General features: G+C 48.2%; 2 protein-coding genes and 1 long non-coding RNA gene across 9 annotated transcripts in view; 2 read left to right on the forward strand and 1 right to left on the reverse strand.

Annotated features, from left to right (window-relative positions):
• Window positions 1-11,902, forward strand: part of LOC122363277 — a 33,480-nt gene extending 21,578 nt beyond the window's left edge. The window contains exons 9-10 of the mRNA XM_043332357.1: window positions 11,381-11,577; window positions 11,768-11,902. Of these exons, the coding sequence (XP_043188292.1) occupies window positions 11,381-11,386 (6 nt within the window). The 3' untranslated portion in view covers window positions 11,387-11,577; window positions 11,768-11,902. The remainder of the gene's footprint in view (window positions 1-11,380; window positions 11,578-11,767) is intronic.
• Window positions 1-25,283, forward strand: part of LOC122363276 (multidrug resistance-associated protein 1-like) — a 107,299-nt gene that overhangs the window by 28,733 nt on the left and 53,283 nt on the right. For 2 of the 7 annotated variants that reach the window (XM_043332344.1, XM_043332352.1), the window contains exon 1: window positions 24,973-25,052. The exons of 1 other annotated variant lie outside the window; for it this stretch is intronic. The gene's annotated coding sequence lies outside the window, so the exon portion shown is untranslated. Of the gene's footprint in view, window positions 1-24,959; window positions 25,053-25,283 lie in introns of those variants that run through there. 4 more of the 7 variants (XM_043332346.1, XM_043332351.1, XM_043332353.1 and 1 more) reach the window with 3 other exon arrangements.
• LOC122363280 lies at window positions 16,171-24,148 on the reverse strand. The gene is made up of 3 exons (XR_006253336.1): window positions 24,108-24,148; window positions 20,345-20,480; window positions 16,171-18,185 (listed from the first exon to the last, which is right to left on the reverse strand). It is a non-coding gene; the product is annotated as an uncharacterized LOC122363280 (long non-coding RNA).

Raw genomic sequence — 25,283 nt, forward strand, 5'->3', positions numbered from 1 at the left:
AGGGTGTGTTCTATTACATAAATTCCGGTTAAAAAATCAAACTTTTTGAAAAAATCAATAAATATATTTTTTGTTATTGTAAAAACATATTTTTCAAAATTTTCAAAATTTTGACAATTCGAGAGAGCAGTCTGGTAGCTGCGTGTATTTGTAGTCCACTGACGCAAAGAAATTGGATCTAGCTTTAAGACTAAGTTCTTAAGAGCGTTTGCCGTAATTCAATATTTTGCATCAAAATCGGCCGACATGATGTCACTCTGACGTCATTTCCGGCCAAACTAGGGTAGCTAGAAAGTTGAAATTTTAACACAAAATGTCAAATTAATGCCTCTGAGGGTACTGCAAGTTTCGTGTTGATCCGTGATACGGTTTAGAAGATATTGCCGAAAAACGGGAGGGGGCTCTGTAGAGCCCCCCCCCCCCCCAGTCATGCGCGGGTTAAGTAAAGAGTGCCTTGCTGAGGAATGCAGCCACGTCATCGTCAGCCAATCAGCCAATTTGGGTACTGCTGCACGTGCCCACATGCAGGGTGCCACTTCTGGATCTCGAGAACGGTTGGGCCGATTGCGCTCAAAACTGGCACATCGCATACATGTGGGTCACCCCGGTTGCACGTGCAAAATGCAGAAAGAGGAGGCGTCGAATTTATTATCATTTCTTTAACTCGGCAATTACTGGGGTGTTTTCCCCGAACCTTGGCATATAGGGAGGCGCTTACGAGGCATTGCATTGTCATGTGTTTCGGTCAGGGTGTTATTACACGTGTACGAGCATGGGTTGTTTCCATATCTCGAGAACTACTGGGCCGATTGTGCTCAAAGCTGGTACATGCGTACGTGCAAGGTGCCGCTTCCAGACCTCGGGAACTGCTGGGCCGATTGCAAGAAGTGAAGCTTGGCACACTGCTAGCGACCGGTTTAGTATGGTGTCGTGCACAACGCAAATTTCGGGTAAATCCCCACAGACCATGATTTTTAATTGCCTAGAGTCAATTTTAAAACACATTGATTTAAAAACAATTTTTATTTATTGTTATTTTTTACACAATTTTAAATCACACACATTGATGGAACTTCTCCACACATTGCAGAGGCGCACGAACTAAAAGGATTCCCAAAAATGATAGAAAATAAAGAAGGGTATGATAGAAGTGACTATGATCGTGCATGACTATAACTAGGGGAGAGTGGGGCAGATTGTGTCACGGACCACATCGTGTCAGCAGAGTTTTTTTCGGAAACTATCCAGCGTAGTTATGTTGTTGTACTTTAAGATATGTTTTTGCTTGGAATTATGCAGTACTATCAATACGACTAGGGTAAGGTGCCTAATTAGCGACCCCCTTAATTTGAACCGTCATTGCTCACGCTCTGTAGGTGCCACTGTGTTACTGGCTTGATTTTCGGAGAGATCGTTCATTTTTCTATTGAAATATAGTCATTTTCTGCCCCAATATTCACTAACTTATTTGTAGTGAGCATTTTGGCAAACCATTGCAAAAAACGCTAATAGGGAACTCTTCCCGATTAGCGACCGGGGAGGGTCGCTAATAAGTCTATGGGTTTCCCAATATTAAAAATGGCAAAAAATGCGACGCCTGAAAAGATGAAATATGATCTCAAAAAAAGGTAACCTATACGCAAAGCACTCAATCACTCGAACAGGAACGTTTATCCAACACATTTACGTAAGTAAAAAATGATCACGTGATGCACCGAAGGCGAAAAGAAGGCGGAAACCCAAATTTTGGGGCTATCTTGTATGATATTCGAGATCCGCACTGAATTCGGCACCCCTGCAGTCGGTGACGACATTTGGCATCCCCTGCCACACATTGTAAGCTTCAGCAACACCTCATTTTCATTTCTCTCTTTTCCCCTTTCTTTCCCTTCTTGAGCTAATTGCTACCATGTCAGGCGCAAATAGGAAATATGAGTTGCGACACATTTTTAGCCGCCATGCTGTGCACAGTTGAGCGATTCACTATGAGAAAACGGCAATCAATTAAAAAAGGAATGTCGATTAAGAATAAAAAGGTGCATCATCCTAATGTGCATCGCTTTTCGTCAGAGAGGGCCCAAACACACACGTTTTGGATAAGAAACTCGTCATTTTTATTTAAACTCATCTGAAACGTCCCACCAGAAACATCGACGACTGGAAAATAATTTAATTTGATAACCAAAGTATGGCTGACCTTTTGACGATGTTTTTACCCCGTTTTCTCCTGCCAGTTTTTCTGTAGGGAGGTAGGTCGCAAATCGGAAAGGGTCGCTAATTAGGCACCTTACCCTACTTACCTGTGACCATATTTCGACGTGTTTTTTTTTATAAACCCCACATCTCACCCGTGAATTTCCGGTAAGCACGAAAGATCACTTTTAAAAAGTGTTCAGTCATTCGATCCTGATCAAATGTGTGTTTGTGAGCCTGTTCCGACATTGCTCCATCAGTCAAGAAAGACAAACATGGGAAAAACCGAGTGACTGCCTTTTAAAGTTTCTTTTCAACTTACTGGGAAATTCACGGAGGAACAGATATGGGATTTTAAATTAAAAAAAACACGTCAATTTGATGAAATGTGAAGCTAATTTTTCAACGGAAATCAAAACTTTGACTATAACAAAACGTTAGTTCATGACTATTCAGATACCGTGACTTTGAATACCGTTTCGGGTATCAACAGATATCAACATCATCGCGCTGAACATAATTTTGTCCGTTTCATCCAGTGGTCAGATTCATTATGTCACTCACTCCAGAATCTGCCCCTGGTATGTTTTTATCACACATGTGTGTTTATGTTCGTGTCTCATTGTGTACTGGCCGTCCGTGAAAATGGTTGTTGATGCTGTAGCGGCCTCCGCTGCTAGGCGGTCTGCAGACGGTCACTCTTGCGTGACCTTGTGTGAAAGCTGACCATATGCTCAAGATTTATCACATGTGTATTTATGTTGTATGTGTGTATGTATGTATGTATGTATTTACGATCATGAGCGATCCACTCATGGCGTGGCGATTTCTCATTGTGTACTGGTAGTCCGTGAAAATGGTTGTTTGATGCTGTAGCGGCCTCCGCTGCCAGGCGGTCTGCAGACTCGTTGTCTTTTAGAAGTCATGGCATTTAGAAGGATTTGTCACTGAAGATGAAAGTTGTATTTTATTTGATTCGAAAACGGTCGGATTTAAATATATGAATGTCGTGTCATAATAAACTTGCACATCGCACCAACCCTGCAGCCGGACTCTCTCCGACGGAAGGCGACGGCCACGCCGACCCGGGACGGGACTCAGCTCCGCCGGAAACAGAACAGATTTATCACCTGAAACTCTACACCCGACTCGTCGGGCCGGCGCAGCGGCGCTCCGTGTCGGCTCTGTCCGTCCGTCGGCCACCACGTGGCCCACTCACTCGCTACAACTCCCCTGTTTCTCGAGAAACATGCCTACACTCAAACTGAAAAACAAAACGAACAGTCACGATGAATAAAAGTTGCAAAACAATGCGCTCGAATTCGACAAGCGACTTAACCCTCGCCGGCCGTGGGGGACCCCATAGGGATTTTTTCCGCGATAGCTCCGAACACGCCGGCGATAGAGAGCCGAAACTTGGCATACCTGACCCTTTATTCAAGCCGGATCTTTTGACATCAACTGCATTTTCGGGTCAGGTCAGGTCAATGACATATGACGTCATGAGTGAACCTCTGCACGGTCTTCAGATGTCGCAACTTCGCAACGCCCTCACTGCCAGAGGAGCTTTCACAGGGAAATGAAATTTGCAGGACCTAGTTTAATTATCCATTTGATAGTATCCATTAGGATTCTCACAACTTGTATATCTCGGTTTTTTTCTTAAGGTCATATACCTAAGGTCAGGTCATTTTGGTGATCTCGCCATTATAAGTCAATGGGGAAAAATGAAAACTGCTTTTCTGGCGCCGGGAACGATCTCCAACTATCTCAAGCACACAGAATCCTGATTTTATGCACTCCTTGCAAGGCTCCATTCGTCACTTGCAATTTTGAACTTGCATGACGTTATTTATGACGTCATTAGGGTCATATTAGTTTTTCGTCCAGAACTTCCGATCAAATTAAGCTAGCAAGTCGGGAAAGCCACCAATGGACTCAGGAAGACCTGCCGAATCGTATGATATGCGATATGACCTCCTTTGACCAACTTCGTGACCTGGGGGCGCTGACCTGACCGTGACCCGAGGTCAACATTCTAAGGTGACCTCACCCAAACAAAAAGTAGGTATATAATTCAACGCGCCTGAGCAAGGCGAACACGACGCTGCCAAAATCGCGGCTCTGCGACCGTTTTTAGCGAAGTTATTCACCAAAAACCGAACCGTACCTTTGGGCGCTTGACCTGACTTCAACAAAGGTCACCGGTTGACCTAGAACCTTAAAATCGGGTATCAATCTCTGCGTCTTGAAACGGCGCACATGCTCGTTTTTTCCGCGATGCGCTACCTCCACCAGGGGCTCCACCACCAGCTCCACCAGAGCATTGGAACGAGTGCTGCTCGATATGTGATCTTCTAGCATATGTGGTTTTTAGCATAGCATAACCCCGTTTTTTTATACTGTTTCTTACCTTTACCATTGAACTGACGTGTCATGTGAAAAGCCTCGAATGTATGGAGGAATATGACAAATACGCTGAACTGAACTGAACTGCGAAACGGCGAGGGGGGTCGTACACGCCCCCCCCCCCCCCTCGGCCGGCGCGTATGTAGAAAACCGATAGGTCCGGCGAGGGTTAAACTTTTACACCACAATACAGCGGAGCACATAAGCACAAATACAACGCTCAATTATAATATTTCGTCCAGAACGTCACCGGGTCGGCGTTGTCGTAGGTAAGTACATCTCCGATCCGACTCCGATCGACTCCAACTCCCGACTCCGACTCCGCACACCTGGCAGGGCTGCGGAGTCGACAGATTTTCGGTGACTCCGACTCCGACTCCGGCTGGGGTTTCCAATATCGACTCCAACTCCGACTCCGCAGCCCTGGTGACAGTAGTGGCGGAACGCCTTCAATTAAGGGGGGGGGGGGGCACTGCCGACTTTTGGCCCCTTTCTTTCCATGCAACGCCAATCGGGCTAATGGTAAAATGCCAAAATCAAGGAGGGGGGCTCGGTGCCCCCCCCCCCCCCCGTTCCGCCGCCTATGTGTCTGATCGGTTGAGACGCGGCATGGCCCAGTTGTGTGCCTGGGGGTCGGGGGACGCCGTCTAGTCTTGAGCCGACGCTGATTTATGTACTTCGCTCGAGGGCTCACCGTCCGGCTAAAGTCAACAATGACGGACGCTGAGAGACGGCCGCCGGGGCCCGTCCCCGGCGGCCGGCCAGGCGGGGGTGCCGAGGCGGGTGGCGGGTTCGCCGCGCCAAGGCTCCTGCGGCAGGAGGGAGCGGCGACCAGCCGACCGCTCCCGGCGTTGGGGTCCCAGCCGGAGCGGTAGGGCGCCATTTATTGCCAACCCGACCGCGTATGGACTGTGATTGATGAGGTATTACCTGGTGGCGGGTCCGAGGTTTGCGCCGCTACCTGGAATCTTTACACAAAGGACACATCTGCGGTGGTCAGCTCAGCGGCGCGGCCGTCCCCTTGGCTGCCCCGGCCGGCGGTGTACCGGGGGGGGGGGGACCTCCCGCAGCAACCCTCGGTCACCCACGCTTTGACGGCGTCGGTGCGCGCCGGGTTGTCTGGTAAAGGAATCTTGAGCTGGCCGGCCCGGTCCCAGAGTCCGGAATTCTCAAAAAGCGTCGGCACCCACGATTTCCTCGATACCATACCTATGATATCCTTATTAGTAAAGTAACCTTGGATTTCCTCTAGATATCCTCTACGCTGTTAAGTTTTTGAATAGGTATATTAAATGACATTATTTATGCTTGGGAGCAGGCACGTGCACGTAATCCAGACAAGCAAACGGCAGAGGTTCACAAGAACTAGAAGTGTAATGTTTTTACCACCGTCTGTAACAGCAGACATACCTACATCAGACAGATGATGCTTATATAGTCAGATGGCGGGCACGATTGTCTCCAAGGAAACCTTAGGAGCCACCTCACTGCCCGACAACCGAATCCGACACGGCAGTAGGCCTGGGGCCGGCTGCCGTCCGGACTCCGGCGGGCCGCCAGGGCGGAGGGGGAAGGATCATCCCGGGCGAGAAGTGAAAACCGAAGCCGTCTACGCCTAGGCCGTCAGCGGTCGCCCCTCCCACGCGCCGAGGGGACCGGCCGCTATACTAACCCCACCACCGGAAGCGTACAGCCCACCGCTAAAGTAATGTTAGGTTTTACCAATCTCAACGGTTGGCTTTGACTGGCGATTGTTTAATGCGGAGTGATCGAAAAGAATAAAAAAGGTGCATCATCCTAATGTGCATCGCTTTTCATCAGAGAGGGCCCAAACACACACGTTTTGGATAAGAAACTCGTCATTTTTATTTAAACTTACCTGAAACATCCCACCAGAAACATCGACGACCGGAAAATAATTTAATTTGATAACCAAAGTATGGCTGACCTTTCGACGATATTTTTACCCCGTTTTCTCCTGCCAGTTGTTCTGTAGGGAGGTAGGTCGCAAATCGGAAAGGGTCGCTAATTAGGCACCTTACCCTACCGTGACGGTACAGGTATATATAGGTATAGTTAACTTTTGAACTGAAGAAGGAACGTTTCCGAAATATATTCATTCATTTTAGGCTAATTTTGGATTGTTAAAAGATAGTGAGCATACGGTTATTCTTCTACGATATTCAATCCGTCCTAGAGTTACAGCCCGCCAAACTTTGCGCTGCCAAGGAACATCCAAAAAATGTTATACACCATAACTAAAAAAATACTTACCTGACAAGCCTGAAATTGTTACAGGTCGATTCAGATTACCACTGAGACCAATTCTCGTCAAAATCCAAGATGAGGGTGTCAAATTGGAAAAAGTGGTACGATCTATCGTGGAATGCCCCAGCTCCCATACCGGTCTTTGAGGGTCCTACACTGACCTCGAAAGGCCCATCAGTGGCGGTCAAGCGCCCACATTGACCGCTGAGGACCCACATTGACCTGAGGGCCCTCCACTGGCATTTGAGGACCCCTAAACCGGTCTCAGGGGCCCAACCGGCGTCTGAGGGCCTCACACCGGTCTCTGGTGGCCTCATTTCTGTCTCCGGGGTCCTAAGACTAGCCTTTAAGTGCCTCTGAGAGCCCGCACTGAATTCTGAAGACCCGATGCAGGGCTCTAAGGGCCCGCATCGGCCTATGAGGGCCCATCTTGGCCTTTGAGAACCCTCCGCTGGTCTCTGGGGTCCAATGCCGGCCCACGCCGGTCTTTTAGGGCCCCACATTAGCCTCTGAGGGCCCCGCATTGGATTCTGAAGACCCGATGCCGGCCTCTAAGGGCCGCATCCTCTGAGGGCCCATCTTGGCCTTTGAGGGCCCTCTGCTGGCCTTTGGGGTCCAACGCCGGCCCATTCTGGTCTTTTAGGGCCCCACACTGACCTCTAAGGGTCCATGCTCTGGGGACATAAGACTTACCTTTGGGCGTCACGCCCTGACCTTTGAGGACCCACATCGGCCTCTGGGGCGGCGGGGCCCATACCGGCCTTTGAGGACGGTATGGTAATGGGTCCCTATGTAAGTTCCAGGCCCCCCAGGGTCGGCAGGGGTCCCTTTGCCCCCTCTCGCTCGCTCCGTTAGTCGCCCCAGAAGGCGTTATACTGGTGTTACGGAGCGAGCGAAGCGAGCGTAGTCTTTCCTAAGATTAACGGAAATTTCTGAGTATGAGCGGCCGGCCGGCCGTGCGGACGCTTTTGCGAGGCTTATATCTCAGCAACCACTTGACCGATTTACACGCGGTAATTTTTGTAGGTTAGCTTCATTCCTTCTACCAAGTATTGGACTATTCCCGATGCATGTGGGTGACCCCTTATGCACGTGCCACGCGCAAAACGAAGAGGTGTCAGTTTTGTAATTGTTGCAATATCTCGGTAACTACTTGGCCGATTGCGCTGAAAGTTGGCATGTAGGTAGGCACCCACTAGGCACTGCATATCCATGTGCCAGAGTTGGGGTGCTGCTGCACGTGCGCACGTGCAGGGGTCGTTTCCAGATCTCGAGAACGGCTGGACCGATGGCGCTCAAACTTGGTACACGGTTAGGGACCAGTTAGTAGGGTGCCGTGCACAAGTCAGTTGGGACCCATTCTGCACGTGCGCACGTGCAGGGTGCCGCTTCCAGATCTCGAGAACGGCTGGGCCGATTGTGTTCAAATTCGGCACATCGCTAGAGACCGGTTAGTAGGGTGCCGTGCACAAGTCAGTTGGAGGTACCACCTCGAAATTTCGCACATGCAAGGCTCACCCTCTCGCTCGCTCCGTTAGTCGCCCCAAAAGGCGCTATACTGGTACAAACAAAGCAAAATATAGTAAAACAACATAATTACGGAGCGAGCGAAGCAAGCGGAGCCTTTCCTTAGATTAACGGAATTTCTGAGTATGAGCGGCCGGCCGGCCGTGCGGACGCTTTTGCGAGGCTTATATCTCAGCAACCACTTGACCGATTTACACGCGGTAATTTGTGTAGGGTAGCTTCATTCCTTCTACCTAGTATTGGACTATTCCCGATGCATGTGGGTGACCCCTTATGCACGTGCCACGTGCAAAACGAAGAGGTGTCAGTTTTGGAATTGTTGCAATATCTCGGTAACTACTTGGCCGATTGCGCTGAAAGTTGGCATGTAGGTAGGCACCCACTAGGCACTGCATATCCATGTGCCAGAGTTGGGGTGCTGCTGCACGTGCGCACGTGCAGGGGTCGTTTCCAGATCTCGAGAACGGCTGGACCGATGGCGCTCAAATTTGGTACACGGTTAGAGACCAGTTAGTAGGGTGCCGTGCACAAGCCAGTTGGGACCCATTTTGCACGTGCGCACGTGCAGGGCGCCGCTTCCAGATCTCGAGAACAGCTGGGCCGATTGTGCTAAAATTTGGCACATCGCTAGAGACCGGTTAGTAAGGTGCCATGCACAAGTCAGTTGGAGGTACCCCCCCCCCCCAAAAAAAAAATCGCACGTGCAACGCCCACCCTCTCGGTCGCTCCGTTGGTCGCCCCAAAAGGCGTTATACTGGTCAATAAAAAGTACGGTAGAAAATAATTCGTTGTGTTCCTCCAGATGAATGCCGGAATGGTGTGCATCGTCAACCGTACTCGCATTGGTAAGCTGGATACGGACGCAATCGTAGTCTCCATGTGGGGCCCTGATCACAAGTCGAGTTTTTTTTTTCGCAAAGTATTGGCGTCACTCTTTCTTTAGGGTGTGACTGGGAAGGGGTATTTGGAGGCGGCGTCCCTGCAGGAGCTCTAGGTTCTCCCTGGATCGGGAATGGTGATAAGGTATGCTGGTGGAGCGGTTTCGGCTGGAGAAGACGGCCGGACTGATCAGCCACCAGCGCAGGACACCTAATTGTCTATTAGTCCCTGAACGTGCATAAGTGAAAAATGACCTCAAGTTGGCATGTGCATTGTGCACGGATCATTCTGCTAACCGGTCCCTATCGGTAGGGGAAGACGGGGGAACACATACCCCCTTAACCTTTTAGGGTCTAGTCACGTACCTAATTTTTGGCCAAATGATCAATCTCTCAGTTTCATTGGATTGTCGCATCAATTTTACACACATGTCACATCTAGTAAATGTCTACATTTTTCGGGGACACCGACCGTTGGGTAACACCGCCCGAGCTCAGCAGGCAACGAGATTTGCAGATTGCTGGACTATTATGTTGGTCTTTTTATCGTAAATTTCGAGGCGTTTAAGTAAATTTATAAAATAGGTACCTACAGTGGAAACGGTTTTATAATATCCCTGGTACAATGTACTACTCATTTATATAACTAGACGACTTTAAGTACCAAAATTTCATTTTCTCGATAATTTTTATTATTTTCTAAAAAGGAAACATAGCAACAACGTTCTTTCTTTATTTGAAATGCGCCAATTCTGGGCTAGGTGTCACAATGTGCTATACCAAGTTTCCCAAGTGCGCGGTGTTACCCAAGTGTCTGCATTTTTCTAAAAAAAAATCCTTCAATATGGCAGCACTACAAAAATTTCGCTCGAGCAGGAGCACGTAATGCTTGGATGGGTCGTAATAATCGCAAAAAATACTTCTTCAGGACTAATGTCTGTCAAATAATATAATTTTTCTTCTGCTTATTATGCTAGAAAAAAAAGTATAAAACGTATTCACGAAACGTAAAATTAGGAATTTCTCGCAAATCACCTAAACCAATGCGGTGCACTGCCCATACCTGCACTTCTGTTGTCGTCACGCTGCCAAAAGACATTCAGTTGTCACCCTAGACCTTTTTATTTCTGATATCGGGGTGGGCGGTGTTCCCCAAAGGGCGGTGTTCCCCCATCTTCCCCTATACCAAATCACTCGGTGCAATCGGCCCAGCCGTTCTCAAGATCTGGGAGAGACCCCTGTTACAGGCCTGGCTGGGCCTAGCTGGGACGTTTATGCTGATTTATATACCTATATTGAAGACTCACTTTGTGCGTTTCACGCTCGCTCGTAATAAAAAGACGTTTCTGGATGCCTCTAGAATTTGCATGGGCGCCGACGGCTGCGGAGGACAGGGGGACGCGTCCATCAGTTTGAGTTTATGGACGGGAATCTGACTGAAATTTTAACCATTTTCGTCTCGACTTTTTTCATCTGAGCATGTTTGCGAAAACAAAGTGGCCGAAATCCGAGGAGAAATTGGATTTTCGGGGTAGGTTAGGTTTTGGCCTCTGGGAGCCTGCCCCCCCCCCCCCCCCCACACACACACACACTTTCGAAAACGTTCCTACGCCTATGGTGCTTTCGCCAGATGACACGTCGTGAAATCGGCTATGATAAGAATGCCTGTTATATTATGCCTGTTATAATATGAATCTGAATCTAATTCAGATATAGGGTAACTGGTGTCTAATTAGCGACCCTTTCCTACTTGCGACCTACCTGACTACAGAAAAGCTGGTTAGAAGAATCGTCAAAAGAACTACCATACTCTGCTCATCAGAATAATTTTTTTCGGTTATCGATGCTCCCGGTAAGACGTCATGCGAGTTTTAATAAAAATGGTCGGTTCCTTATCCTAAACGTGTGTATGTGTGCTGTTTTCTGATGATAAGCGATGCACATTAAGAGGATGCACCTTTTTAATCTGAATCGACAATCATTTTCCAATTGATTGCCGTTTTCCTGTGGAGCATTGCCTCACTATGCACTACATGGTGGAAGAAAATGCGTTAAAACAGCTTGTGGACAGGCACAACAAAATAATTGATAATACTCTTTTTCAGGTATAATGACTCGCACAAGTGTATGCGCCTGTGGGGAGCCCAGACACGGAAACAGCCGGCGCTGCCGTGGCTGTGGGCGCGACCTCAGAGCAATAATAAAAGAAAGGGCGCTTGCTCGACAACGCAAGGCCCAAGACATCGGACGCAAAATGTCCGACAAAAATACAGATAGGATATTCAAGAAAATAGAATGGAATGTAAGTATAAATTTTACATAAATTTTTCTTGGCCATTACCCAACCAGCAAAATAAGTCTAATGCCGTAACTGGTTCCACTCGGGCTAGCTCCGGCACTCTTGCTCCGGCCGAAGCTACGGGCAAGGTCTGGGGCTCTACTGGAGCTGACACTCCCCTACCTAATTGACGCTCATTTTACTCTGCTTGCAGGCACAGAAGCTCCAGGGTAAAGGGTGGCATGCGGTTCTGCTCTGTTACCGCAAAAACATTGTTAAAACGACGCTCAAGCAGACGACGTTTGGAGATGCTGAACTGGATGCTAAACTCCTTCAGCCCGATGGCAACTCAAAGCTGCAAGCCCTGGCGAGAATCTTTTACAGAAGTGAGCGTCTTCGTATGCCTACACATGCCACAATGCCTGTCAGAATGCGTCGTCCTCTAATTTTGTGTACCGTCATTAGTGGCGGGGGCTAAAAGAATACTAACTTTTCACAAGTAGCATTAACTAAAAGAGCAGTTTATTAACAGCTATAATTTACATTTAATCCGCACCGGGCCGGGAGGGGGGGGGGGAATGATTCATGTTTCAGCACCCCCACGGCCGGCCGTTCATACACAGCAATTTCCGTTCATCTACGAAAGACTACGCTCGCTTCGCTCGCTCCGCAATAATTAACGCTCTATAAGTGCCTGATCGCTGCAGTTAGGGGAAGACGGGGGAACACCGACCCCCTTAACCCTTTAGTGTCTAGTCACGTGATTTTTGGCCAAATGATCAATCTCTTAGTTTTATTGGATTGTCGCATCAATTTTACATACACATTAAGCAATTGTTGTATTGTAGTGTCGTTCATAATTGCATTATTTTCCACATTTAGTAAATGTCTATATTTTTCGGGGTAACACCGACCGTTGGGTAACACCAAGATACCTATAAGAAACAGGTAGATCCGATGTTTGAAAGTAAAGCCCCAGTCACAAATTTGACGCACCTGTGACATTTCCTGACACCCACGTGACTATTGTATTAGCTTTTGTGTTTTGCGATGTTTTGACCTTATTTAAAGTACTGAAAGCTCAAAATGTATGATTAATATTGTTTAAAGCAGCATATCAATAATTATGTTTGTAAGTTATCGATAAGCTGCTTATAGCAGGTCACGTGATTGCTACCAGATTATGTGCTCAGAAAGCATCTATCCAACTTCAATTTTGAACAATTTTTACCTCCTTTGAGGCCAAATGATGGACGGTTTGAGGCACACGATGAAATGCTGAATCTATTGATGCCAAAATTTGTTCGTTTTTTGCATTTTTAGACTAGTATATCCTGGCTCAAACTTTGACCAGTTTGTGTGTAAACCCTATGGTGAAGGGAAAACTTCACGCCCAGCAGACGTCTTTACAGTGCTGCCAAATCGTGTTTGGTGGGGGTCGGGTAACACCGCCCGAGCTCAGCAGGCAACGAATTTGTAGATTGCTGAACTATTAAGTTGTTCTTCTTATCGTAAATTTCGAGGTGTTTTAGTATATTTATAAAATACAGTGGAAACCATTTTATTATATTCCTGGTACAATGTAGTACTCTTGTATATGTATAGACAACTTAAAGTTACAAAATTTCATTCTCTCGAAATTTTTCATTATCCTCTAAAAATAAAACATAGCAACAACGTTTTCTTTATTTGAAATGCGTCACTCCTGGCTAAGGTGTCAAAATGTGCTATTAAATACCAAATTTCCCAAGTGGGCGGTGTTACCCAAGTGTCTGCATTTTTCTAAAAAATCCTTCAATATGGCAGCACGACAAAAATTTTGCTCGAGCAGGAGCACGTCATGCTTGGATGAGTCCTAATTATGGCAAAAAAAAAAATGCTACTTCAGGACTAATGTCTGTCAAATAAGATAAGTTTCCTTCTCCTTATTATGCTAGAAAAAAAAGTATAAAACGTATTCACGCAACGTAAAATTAGGAATTTCTCGCAAATCACCTAAACCAATGCGGTGTACTGCCCATACCTGCACTTCTGTTGTCGTCACGCTGCCAAAAGACAGTCACCTGTCGCCCTAGTCCTTTTTATATTTCTGATATCGGGGTGGGCGGTGTTCCCCAAAGGGCGGTGTTCCCCCATCTTCCCCTACAGCTATTTCAATCATAACTTTTTGTCTGTTTGAATGATTCAGCAACAATTACAATAAGTGAAAGTGACATTTTTACAATGTCAACATTAGTGACTATAGTGAAGTATTTGAGACACAATTTTGCAGCTGAATTTGGGATCGTTCAACATTCAACATTCAATACTGTTACATATTTTATCATTTAACTGATATATTTGTGTGTTCCCTTTCCAGTGGCCAGCGTCAGGTCGTCCGCCGTCGACAGGCTACCAACAATAAGGGAGCTGAGCATCCGCTGCCAAAATTGCAGCGCAGATGTCGTGCGGCAGCCGACCACAGAGGCAACGCCTACCTCTTCTATGAATTTTAATCAGACACCTCCCCGCTCCACCTCTCCCGCTCCCAGCTCCATCCTGGCACCTCCCCGCTCCGCCCCTCCCGCTCCCCGCTCCACCCCTCCTGCTCCCCGCTCCACCCCTCCCGCTCCCCGCTCCACCCCTCCCGCTCCCCGCTCCACCCCTCCTGCTCCCCGCTCCGCCCCTCCCGCTCCCCGCTCCACCCCTCCTGCTCCCCGCTCCACCTCTCCCGCTCCCCGCTCCACCCCTGCCGCTCCCCGCTCCACCCCTGCCGCTCCCAGCGCCATCCTGGCACCTCCCCGCTCCATCCTGGCACCTCCCCGCTCCGCCCCTCCCGCTCCCCGCTCCACCTCTCCCGCTCCCCGCTCCACCCCTGCCGCTCCCCGCTCCACCCCTCCCGCTCCCCGCTCCACCCCTGCCGCTCCCAGCGCCATCCTGGCACCTCCCCGCTCCATCCTGGCACCTCCCCGCTCCGCCCCTCCCGCTCCCCGCTCCACCTCTCCCGCTCCCCGCTCCACCCCTGCCGCTCCCCGCTCCACCCCTCCCGCTCCCCGCTCCACCCCTGCCGCTCCCAGCGCCATCCTGGCACCTCCCCGCTCCATCCTGGCACCTCCCCGCTCCATCCTGGCACCTCCCCGCTCCGCCCCTCCCGCTCCCCGCTCCACCTCTCCCGCTCCCCGCTCCACCCCTGCCGCTCCCCGCTCCACCCCTGCCGCTCCCAGCGCCATCCTGGCACCTCCCCGCTCCATCCTGGCACCTCCCCGCTCCGCCCCTCCCGCTCCCAGCGCCACCCTGGCACCTCCCCGCTCCACCCCTCCCGCTCCCAGCTCCATTCTGGCACCTCCCCGCTCCACCCCTCCCGCTCCCAGCGCCACCCTGGCACCTCCCCGCTCCACCCCTCCCGCTCCCAGCGCCACCCTGGCACCTCCCCGCTCCACCCCTCCGGCTCCTCATGCAGTTTCATTATTACACCACACGGTCCAACCTCAAACCGCCCCATGTGCAGCGCAGACTGTTTTTATTGCCGAGCGGGCTGCCGGGGTCCGCATTGTCAGGTTCGGCACGAAGAAAAGGAAAATTCAGTAAAAAGTTTGAAGAACATAGAGGTCTTGTACAGTGTAGGCGGTTCTAGGAAAAAGGTTTAACATAACCGACATTTCATGGGAATGTCGATTACAGTGTAACGTGTCTTCGATTTCACATCGTACAATCATGACGTGCGTTAGTGAGATTGGATGGAATGGTGCATGGTGACCCCGGCGTCTACCCGGTGCCTACAGCGTTTTTTATAGCCAAGGCCTAAGAAGGTGTATACGTACCTGCAGTGAAGCGCACCGACATCGTAATACAAGGATGATAAGGCCATTGGCCAAGTAAATAGCAAACATGTGAACTATGCTACAGCGGAATGCGGATAATTGATAGTTCAGTGTCGAATCCCACGTTGTTAGTACGAGTGACTGCTTAAATGTACTGTGCGTTACCTACGTCCTACACGGATGATAAGTAATAAACAGATTTAAGTTGTATGCGTTATGAATAGTTTAAGGCCACTTTTGCATGTTTCAACGACGCGGTAACGCAACTAAGACTGGTCACAAGTGGTCTATACCCGATATAATCGGTGGCAAATGCAAAATGGCTCCGATAAACGCAAAGCAATTCAAGACAATTGACAGCTTCGGACGCGGCTGCGGTAAGGTCGAATGGCACCAATGCCCAATCGATCCACTTGCGGCGATAGTGATAATCATATGTCATCGAATTAGGTATACCTTGTAGCACAGATAAACATTAATCCCGTTATTCAGTAAACATGAAACCTGGTGCGCCCTACCCTTGCTATTCGTGGTATTATCAAAATTTATCATGACAAAAATTATCATTGATCGGTGAATATGTTTCAGCAGATTCGTGGTGCTTTGCGTTATCGTACAGAGCTTATGGTAGAATGTACAACTGTGATTGTCAGAATGAGTAACGCCATTTTTTATGATACCGCAGAATTCAACTACCCATCTGCTCTTAACCTAAAAAAAAAATATACAAGCCTTTCATAAGTTAATAATTTTTCGTCCACAGTTCCACAAGAAAAAAGAACAGTTACCCTGCCACAAGAGCACAGCAACCATCAACCTTGATTGAATCTTCTTTATTTATTGGTGCAATTGCTTCACAACATAAGGCACATTCCATGCAAACAGTGGTCATTTCGTACCCGAACTGAGAAACGAATGTACACACAGGGCTCGTCTAGTGCATAGGTTTTCTCCATAACACTTGGAAAACATAACACCGAGATGTGCGATGCTCGCTCAACACCTTGTTGTGTCGTTGTGTTCATCATCGTATACATTTCCTACCCAGCTTGGCGGCGATACACAAAAGTGTATAGTTGTACCAAAAACAAACTTGTATTTTATTTCGTACTGGGCTAATAACTTGCTGAATGCTAGATCCAATAGAATGATTGGAGCACCGCGCGTCTCTGTGTTGTGAATTCCGATTGACTTAGAACATAGCCTTAAGAGTTATCATCGATCTTGTCGAAAAAAGAAAGAAAACCTACCACGCAGTGAGACGAGGGCTGTTGATGCTCGTAGAACTCAACCCGTACACATTCACATAACACCAAACAACCCGCACTTCAGTTAGCAGGCTCATCTTGCCCGGGAAACGTTCATAGTTCATCGGTACGCGCTTGAAGCAATACATTATGTCACGTAGATCAGATGGCCAGAGTATATTGAGAGCGGTAACATATTGCATTGAGACACATGCATGTATGTATGTATTAACATCTTGCAATCATCCATGAACACATGGCTATTATGATTCGCGCGTCAAAAATAATCGATGGGAACTGGGAACAGACACTCATGCACACATCTACATACAATCCGACACCTATTCACCGCCGTTTTGACGCTCGAGCAGGTGTTTACGGAGGTTCCGTGGGAAGAGTCTGGGCCCCATCTCACGGAGCGCCTGCGGTAGCGCGTTATACGCAGTGACAGCTGAGTGCAGGAAGCGTCTGCTCCCCGGATCCGTGTGTATCGTGGGCCTGTCTAGCTGGTCCGCCTGTCTGGTTACTCGGCCGTGAACATCGCCTCGAGTCACCAGACTACCGTACAATGTATCCGGCTGGCCATTGGCTAAAATTCGCTTTAACAGGGTCAGCGAATGGTACTGATGCAGATTCTTCACTGTCAGCCACTCCAGGTCTTTCAGCACGTCACTGATATGATCGAACTTGCGACGGCCCGAAATAACACACGCACCGTAATTCAGCAGTTTCTGCAGTCGTACCATTTGTGTGCTACCACATACACCGTACACACTGATGCAGTACCGTACCAACGAGACAACGAGCGCCTGCACAACAGTGGAGAGCGTGTCTCGTGGGAGCGCGTGCCTGCTGTGACTCAGTCCGCTGAGTAGGCCGGTACAACGTCGCACAACGTCATCTACATGCACCGAGAATGTGATATTCTAGTCAAAAACTACGCCAAGGTTTTTGACTGAACGGGAGCCGAGAATCGTCGTGCCCATAAACTGTACTTGAGTGTGAGGCATCTTACGGAGATTTTGACATGTTCCAATAACTATCAGCTGTGTTTTGTTTGCGTTAATTTTTATCCCGTTCTTCCCGCACCACAGTGAAAGGGCCGAAAGATTCTGCTCCAGACTGCGAACCAGCGCACCACTGCACTGTCCCGAGGCTTGCCGAACACAGCCAGCTGCACATCGTCGGCGTACTGCACGAGGCACTTGTCATGCACGGTGTCTACATCGAGGTACAGGGGCATATCTGCGGCGTATATCGAGTACAGCAGAGGGCCCAGCGCGGATCCCTGGAATGTGCCTATTGGGTTCAGCAGCGGCTGCGACAGCGTGCGGACTCCAGCTAGCGTGCCGGTAATGAGTACTTGTTGATAGTGGTCTGACAAATAACTCTGAAACCAGCGCACATCGACATTGTACAGAGAGAGTTTGTTCAGCAGACGGTTGTGTGGGATCACGTCGAAAGCCTTTGACTTGTCTAACAAGCACAGCAGCAGCGCCACCTGCCGGTTGTCCATCGCCTCAAGTATGCGGTCAGTCATAGTGAGCAGCGCCGTATCAGTTGAATGAGCAGTTCTGAAGCCGTGCTGGCAGGACGGGAATAGATTGTGGGACACAGACACATATTTGATATTGTTATTTGATGTGGGTGCTGTTTTTGTCTGTCACCGAGGTCCCGACATGGTGACACTTACCGTGGACTTCAGGCCAGCCCGTTGCGCATAATGCGCTGAAATTTGCCCAATATGAAGGATGCGCGACGTGCCTTTCAGGAGTTTGAGCTCGATCGGATCGATAATGAGCGCGTGGCGCGTGCCGTAAAAGTGCAAATTTGCGTCATATATTTGGACGATTCTGACTTGGACGCGTCATAGACCAAGACATGGCACCGGGACCGGACCCCGATTTTGCATGCCGATTTTTACGTGTAAAGTCTATGACGCGAATTTTCGGGACATCTGGGTCATTGACCTGACATCATTGCCTCTCCTCACGGCAGCAAGCTCTTTAGTTTCCGCGAAGCTCTAGCTCCATCAGGGGCCAAACAGCTGGGCGGGGGAGAGGGTGGGGGGCTCTACGCGAGCTCCAGTCCTCACCAAAAAGAAAAAGATCATCTGAGACATGAAATGGGATAGGCCATGGCAGACTATCTTCCAGAGCATTGGGACTGTAGGCTGTGTCACTACTCAAGATTCAATTGAAAACAGCTAAATCTATGGCGGTGTTTCATCGAATAAGTGACACAATTTTGGCTCGAAACTCAAAAATTAGTTCGCTAGACACTATTTTCTGTTAGCATTTACGCCACGGTGAGCGATGGTGGCGTCACCTATGGAGACAGACCAACTCTGAATGATGGTCATGGAACTAACCCCGCGTTCGATGTCTCTCGGACGGCGAAGATTCTACGTCGTCCGGCCTTGGTCCGGCCAAATACGCTCCATAACCGCAGCCGAGCCCCCGCTGACCTTGAACGGGATCGGTCGGACGACGTAGAATCTTCGCCGTCCGAGAGACATCGAACGCGGGGTAAACCTCTAATTTTGAATGAAACAACGCTCCACTGTTGTTTTTTTTCATCTCATGATGAACGACATAAAGGATTTCGCCCGAACGCAAGTAATTGGTATGCTGGATGCCACGGCTGTGGAGTCGTCATTCGTCAATATCGTATATCCATGGCATGATAGCTGTCCACGTCGAGTTTTTTTTTTCCTTCTCACTGCCCGAAACAGTTCTTTACATGATCCAGGGCCTTACATTTTATAAATTTCATAATTTATGGACTATGATGCAATGTTGCCCCGAGGCCGACTCCGAGGATAACTGTCGACTCAGATCAACTCACACACCGCATCCCTGGTACGCCTCTCGACATCCCATACAACCTACTTAGCACTTACGTACTACAGAAACTACCGGTGCGTCCCCTTTGCCAGCGATCAGCGCCATCTACTCAAAGCGATGTCCGCGGCGGGGCGGGAACGCGTTGTAACGGATTTTAGCTACGGCAATGAAAATCCAATGCAGAAGGCAGTCCTCAGCAGACTGCGTGGTAGGCATTCTTTTTCAGAAAAAAAAAACTGATAATAGTTCAAAAGCCATGTTACCAGTGGGACGAAACTCACTGCAAATAGATACGCCATGCTCCACTCCTTCGATTGGGCTTATCACTAGACAAAGTATACGCCTTGTGTGGCAACAAAATGTAAAAGTTCGTTTTGGGGGCAGATATAAACTTTTGGGTTATGTTGCCAAACTGGATGGAAAATGCATACGGTGATGATGCCAATCTAAGCTGCGGAGTCTCGCGCATCTTGCTATTACGATTTCCAAGTGGCCGATAGCATAGTATTCGCGTTATTCTCGGTTTTGTCGAAAAAAGAATACCTACCACGCAGTCTGCAGAGGGCTGTCTGTACATATAGCCCACATCTAAAGCAATGTGAGGTTCTACCAGTCTCAACAGATGGCTTTGATTGACGATTTCTGAACACGGAGTGATCCAGAGGAAGACAGCAAAATATGTTCTTGCAGTGCAAGGATGATGGTAGTTGTAAGCTACATACGTTTCGTGGCAGTCTGACAATTAGTTCGTAAGATACGGATGCAAAGCTTACCAGTACTGAAACCTCACATTACTTTAGCGGTGGCCAGTACCATGCGTGCAACAGTGCTCAGTCGAGACTGGCAGGCTGACGCACTCAATCGGTACGTCGGCTAGAAAGGGGTATACTCAAGTTACCTGTCGATAGGCGCCCATTTATCAGACTCTGCGACTGTCTTGGTCTGTCTCCAGTGCATAGTTTACTTGTCGCTGCTGCATGCTGCTGTAGTCCCTCCGCAGTGCCTTTATCTCATCAACGATCAACGCAGACGTGCTGAGGGTGTGGGAGGGAGAAGGGGCGTCAGAAATTTGACATCTGGATATAGATTTTATTGTCCGTACACTTCACATGCTTTTTACAATGAAAGCGCTCCAAAATGGGATATGGCCTTAGTTCGAAATAATCTGCTTTTAAAAGGTCAATGAACATATATGATATTGTCTAGCAAACAGGTGTAAGGCATGACAAGGGGTGGGACGTGGGTTCATCATACCATTTAACCCCAATATAACAATATTACAATATTGATACCCCCCCCCCAAAAAAAAACTACTTAGGCTACATTTTTCAGTTTGTTTCAGTGCCTTTAGAATGTGTCTGTGCCGGAACGTGTGACTTTGTTACCACATTTTCACACACACGCACACACACACACACACACACACACAGTACACACACACACATCACACACAAAGCAAAAACGTGATTGTCCGAGAAACTCCGCGAAATTCATCAAGAAACTTTTCTGACTCTGAGAGACAACATAAAAATTCAACCTTCAGTCAATGTCATGACCTGGCCGTAAAAGGTCATACTTACTGCAAACCAGTTGATATGTATTGTTGAGCTGAACACATTCATTGTGTTTTGATGCTCTGGAGTGTTTGGTCTAGAGTGATGCTCTAGAGTCACCCGGGAGCCACGGGTCAGCCCAGGCAGGGACATATCAAGGACCTTTCGATGGGAGGGGGGGGGGCACAGTGGGTTCGGTCCCACTTGCAGACGGGCCTCTCCAAAACGGTCTTAGCCTTGAGAAAATGTGGAAAATAAAATTGGCAGGTAAAAATATCAATTTTACCTGAGCAGTGTGCTTAATATGCACGGTATTTTACGAGTGAGCGAAGGGAGCGAGCTCCTCAGAGTCACCGGTGTGTGGCGCGCTCAGAGGTGCCGGTGAAAGGCCGTCAAATGCGCTGGTGTGGGGTCCTCGCAGCCGCCGTTGCGGGGCCTTACGGCTTAAGGACACTGGTGGGGCCACCATTGGCATGTGTGTGGCCCTGCAAATGACCTGAAAGTGGAAAGTGGCCGTTCATACCTGGTAGGCTGGTAGGCTGGCAAGGACACTCAAAGGCTGGTAAGAGGCCCACTTAGAGTCACTGGTACATGGCCGTCAGAGGCGTCAGGGTCCTCAGAAAATGTGGAAAGGGACCCACAGAGCCGCAGATGTAGTCCCTTAAGAGGCGCTGGTGTGGAGCCCTTAGAGGTGGTTGAGGGGCCTCGCAGGTGCCGTTGTGTGGGGGAACTCAGAAACACTGGTTTGCGCCGAGTTAGGCTATCACAGATGGGTGTGGGGCCATTGCAGCTGAACCCTCATCCCTGATCCTGGCAAGTGCCATCAGAGGCCGGCAAGGTCTCTCAGGAACCGGCATTGGGCCCGTTTAAAGGACCCGTCAGGTAATCAGGGGCCTCTCAGGTGACCAGGGGCTTTCAATCGATCAGGGTTCCACCAGGTGACCCTTTGATAACCAGAGGCCCCTCAGGCAGCCAGGAACCCCTCAAATAACCAGGGCAAATAACTGACATCAGCTGGGGGCCCTCTGACGCCAGCTCAGGGCCGCCTTGACCCCCTTTAAGGCCTTCCGAGGTCCGTTTGATATCAGCTGAGGGCCCTTTGAGGCAATCTGACAGCCCTTTGAGGCCATCTGAGGGCCCTTCGAGATTCTGAGGGCCCTGTGACACCATCCGAGGGCTCTTAGAGACCTTTTGAGGGCCGTTGAGGTTTGACCACATTCATATTGGCTGCGCTACTGGGCATTTTATGAACTCATATGGGCCTGCTGGGGCAAAAGATAGGCCCAAGATGGGCCCTCCCAGTCTTTTCAATCATTGTTTCAGCTCATTTTTACATGGTCTTCAGTGGTCTAAGGATAAGGGGCCCATTTGAGGGTGAGTTGGGCCCCTAACTCTAATAGCGGGGTGGGGGTGGGGGGGCACGGGCCTGTGTGCCCCCTTGTTTGCGCCCTTGCTGAGATCTTTTTGGTCCGACGTCGTTGAACCAATCCAAGGAGGCGCACATCCCCTATGTATGTGGCATGCCATACACTCAAGCAGTATTCCATGATGGGTCTTACATGAGTGTTGAATAGTGGGCATAAAATCAGGGGATCTGCACAGTTGATTTTAACAAGTTTTGAGTAAGACCAGCAGCCTTAATCTCTGCTGTCAAAGCAACATGCTGGTGAAACTTCAACTCAGAGTCGATCAAGATCCCAAGATCAGTGTGGGATTTCATGAAGGAAGCTAAAAAACATGATCTAACCTGACACAACCAACTAACCTACAGCCTACAAACCTACCTACCTACCTACAACCTACCAACCTAATATCCACCGACGGTGACGCCAGCTTTAACAGCACCGTTTAATCACCTGGTTTACTCACCCAGTTGAAACACTAGAATGGCCACTTTATAATCGCTTAGGTATGTTTAGAAGCATTGTGGTGTGACACCTACCTAAGGACTAACGTCCTTCCTACAGCTTTCATTGAATCGTCCTTAGGTGTTTCCTTGGCGCTGATTCCAGTGTCTGCCGCTGCCGCGGCTCCCGCGACCTCTGAGGCGGAGCCTAACACCCTTCCTGCTTTCCTGTGCTGTCGCATCGCATGAACGCCCTTGAGGCTTCGGCTGTCAACAAAAATGGCGGAGATGTTTTGAACGGAGATGCCAATATAAATTGTTTATGTATTGGCTATATAACGACTTAGTCGCTTCCGGCTTCAGTTACCGTTTGTAATTGTTTTATTACTTGTTTGCAAAACAATCATGATACCAACCTACACAAAGAGTGAAATGCACTGTGCAATGCGCCAGGGCCCTGTTTCACCGGTGATAGCAGCACGCTGCTATCCAATTGCATGAGCTGACGCAATGTGATGACTTTATACTGATGATGTAAGGGGTAATTCTGGCGTTTAATTGCCACAATATTGTTTGAGGTAATCAACTAAATGTTTAAAGTATTGTCCAAATTTTTTAAGCTTAACTTATTTTTAATACATCATATTTAATAAATAAATTTCATTAATATAGTATTTTGACTGTGTCAACTCTTACTCTTAGGCTTAAAACGCCACTTAATGTTGAGGCCAGACTCACGGCAATCATACGCCAGAACTGCCCATCACATCAACAATATGGCATCATGACATTATCTCAGCTCGCCAAAGTGCTGCTATCATGTATTAATTATGTTATCACGTGATTATGTTATCAGAATTACGTTAGAATTATGTTATCACATGATAACAGAGCGTGCTGCTATCACTGGTGTGGTGAAACGGCCCATGTTAAAGGTGGACTATTTCCATTTAACTAGCATCACAATCTACTTTTAGCCGTTTAGGTAGGTCAAGGCTAAAAACACAGTGCACGTATATAAAAAGGTAAATAAATAGGTTATAGGTAGGTAAGCAAGTACACAGTAAGTAAATTTCAATTCATAAGATAGACGCCGACGGCCAGGTGAAGAAACCAAAATAAAGAAATCTTCATTCTTCGGCCTTTACCAATATCAATATTGCCCTTTTTCGTAAGTCGCACTTCGATATATGCATATTTCTCAACAGAATTACGTGATACACTATCGGAAACTCGAACCAAAGCATAATACCAAAACTAACCCCAATATATGTTCCCACCTCTTCCATCCCTTACTTCCGCGCCACACTTTCCTCACCTCTTCGAGGAAAGTGCTGCCAGTTTCCTCCATATGCAGAGGAAGACAGCATTCTTTCTTCCTCCACTAGCGGAGGAAAATCTCTAGTGGGTAAGTTGAACTCAAGATACCTATAAGAAACAGGTAGGTCGGATGTTTTGAGTAAAGCCATGGTAAAGCCCTGGTGACGTCATGGACATTTCCTATATGGAGAATTTCGCCTATAAGGAAAATATTTTACCATCCAAAATTTGTACTTTATTAGGAAAAAATACAATCTTTCAATTTCATCATGCAACTTATATAATTTAATTAAAAAACTTGAAATCCTTTGAGTGTTTGTCCCAACCCCCTGCTTTACCTTTGGTCACGTGACTGCCGTAATAAACTTTGCGTTTTGCAATGTTATGACTTAAACAGAAGTGATAAATGTTACAAGTGTATTATTTATGATGTTTTAGGCGGCAATCGTGTAATTATATTCTTAAGTTATATACAATCTGCTGAAAAGAGGTCACGTGATGTTACCAAATTGTGCTCGGACAGCATCTTCTTGAACTTCGATTTTGAGTACTTTGTACCTTCATTGAGGCCTAATGACGGACGTTTTTAGTTATAAAATGAAGCAATGAATCTAATGAGGGCAACAGTTGATCATTTTTGCGCTTTCAGGCCGGGCTATCCTGGCATGAACTTCGGCCAGTTTGTGTGTAAAGCCTATGGTGAAGGGAAAACTTCACGCCCAGCTGACGTCACAGACCTCGGCTACCAAATCGTGTCCGGTGGGGGTCGGTCTAACTGGCGACCGAGCGACATCTGGCGGCAGTCGAGTGTGTTCGGCGGTGGGGCGTGTGTGTCGGGTGGGTCGCTCCGGTGAGGTGCTGTCTTTCACCGGTGCCGTTGATTTGAAGTAAGGCGTTAGATTATTTTTTTCTCTTGCTCACTGCACTCTAAGTCCGATGCTTAATTGTTATAGTTGTGTAATGTGCTTCATCTTTGTCCCGGCTTATAATGGGGGAACAAGAATGGCACTTGGCAGCGGTCTTGGGTTTGAAATAAAACATTGTTGTTGATTGTTTTCATTTTGTTATTGCCCTCAAAATTGTTGAAGCTGTTACCACATTGCTTCTATAATGAAAGT

The sequence above is a fragment of the Amphibalanus amphitrite genome, unplaced genomic scaffold, assembly GCF_019059575.1.
Source record: "Amphibalanus amphitrite isolate SeventyFive unplaced genomic scaffold, NRLGWU_Aamphi_draft 000613F_arrow, whole genome shotgun sequence".
Taxonomy (NCBI): domain Eukaryota; kingdom Metazoa; phylum Arthropoda; class Thecostraca; order Balanomorpha; family Balanidae; genus Amphibalanus; species Amphibalanus amphitrite.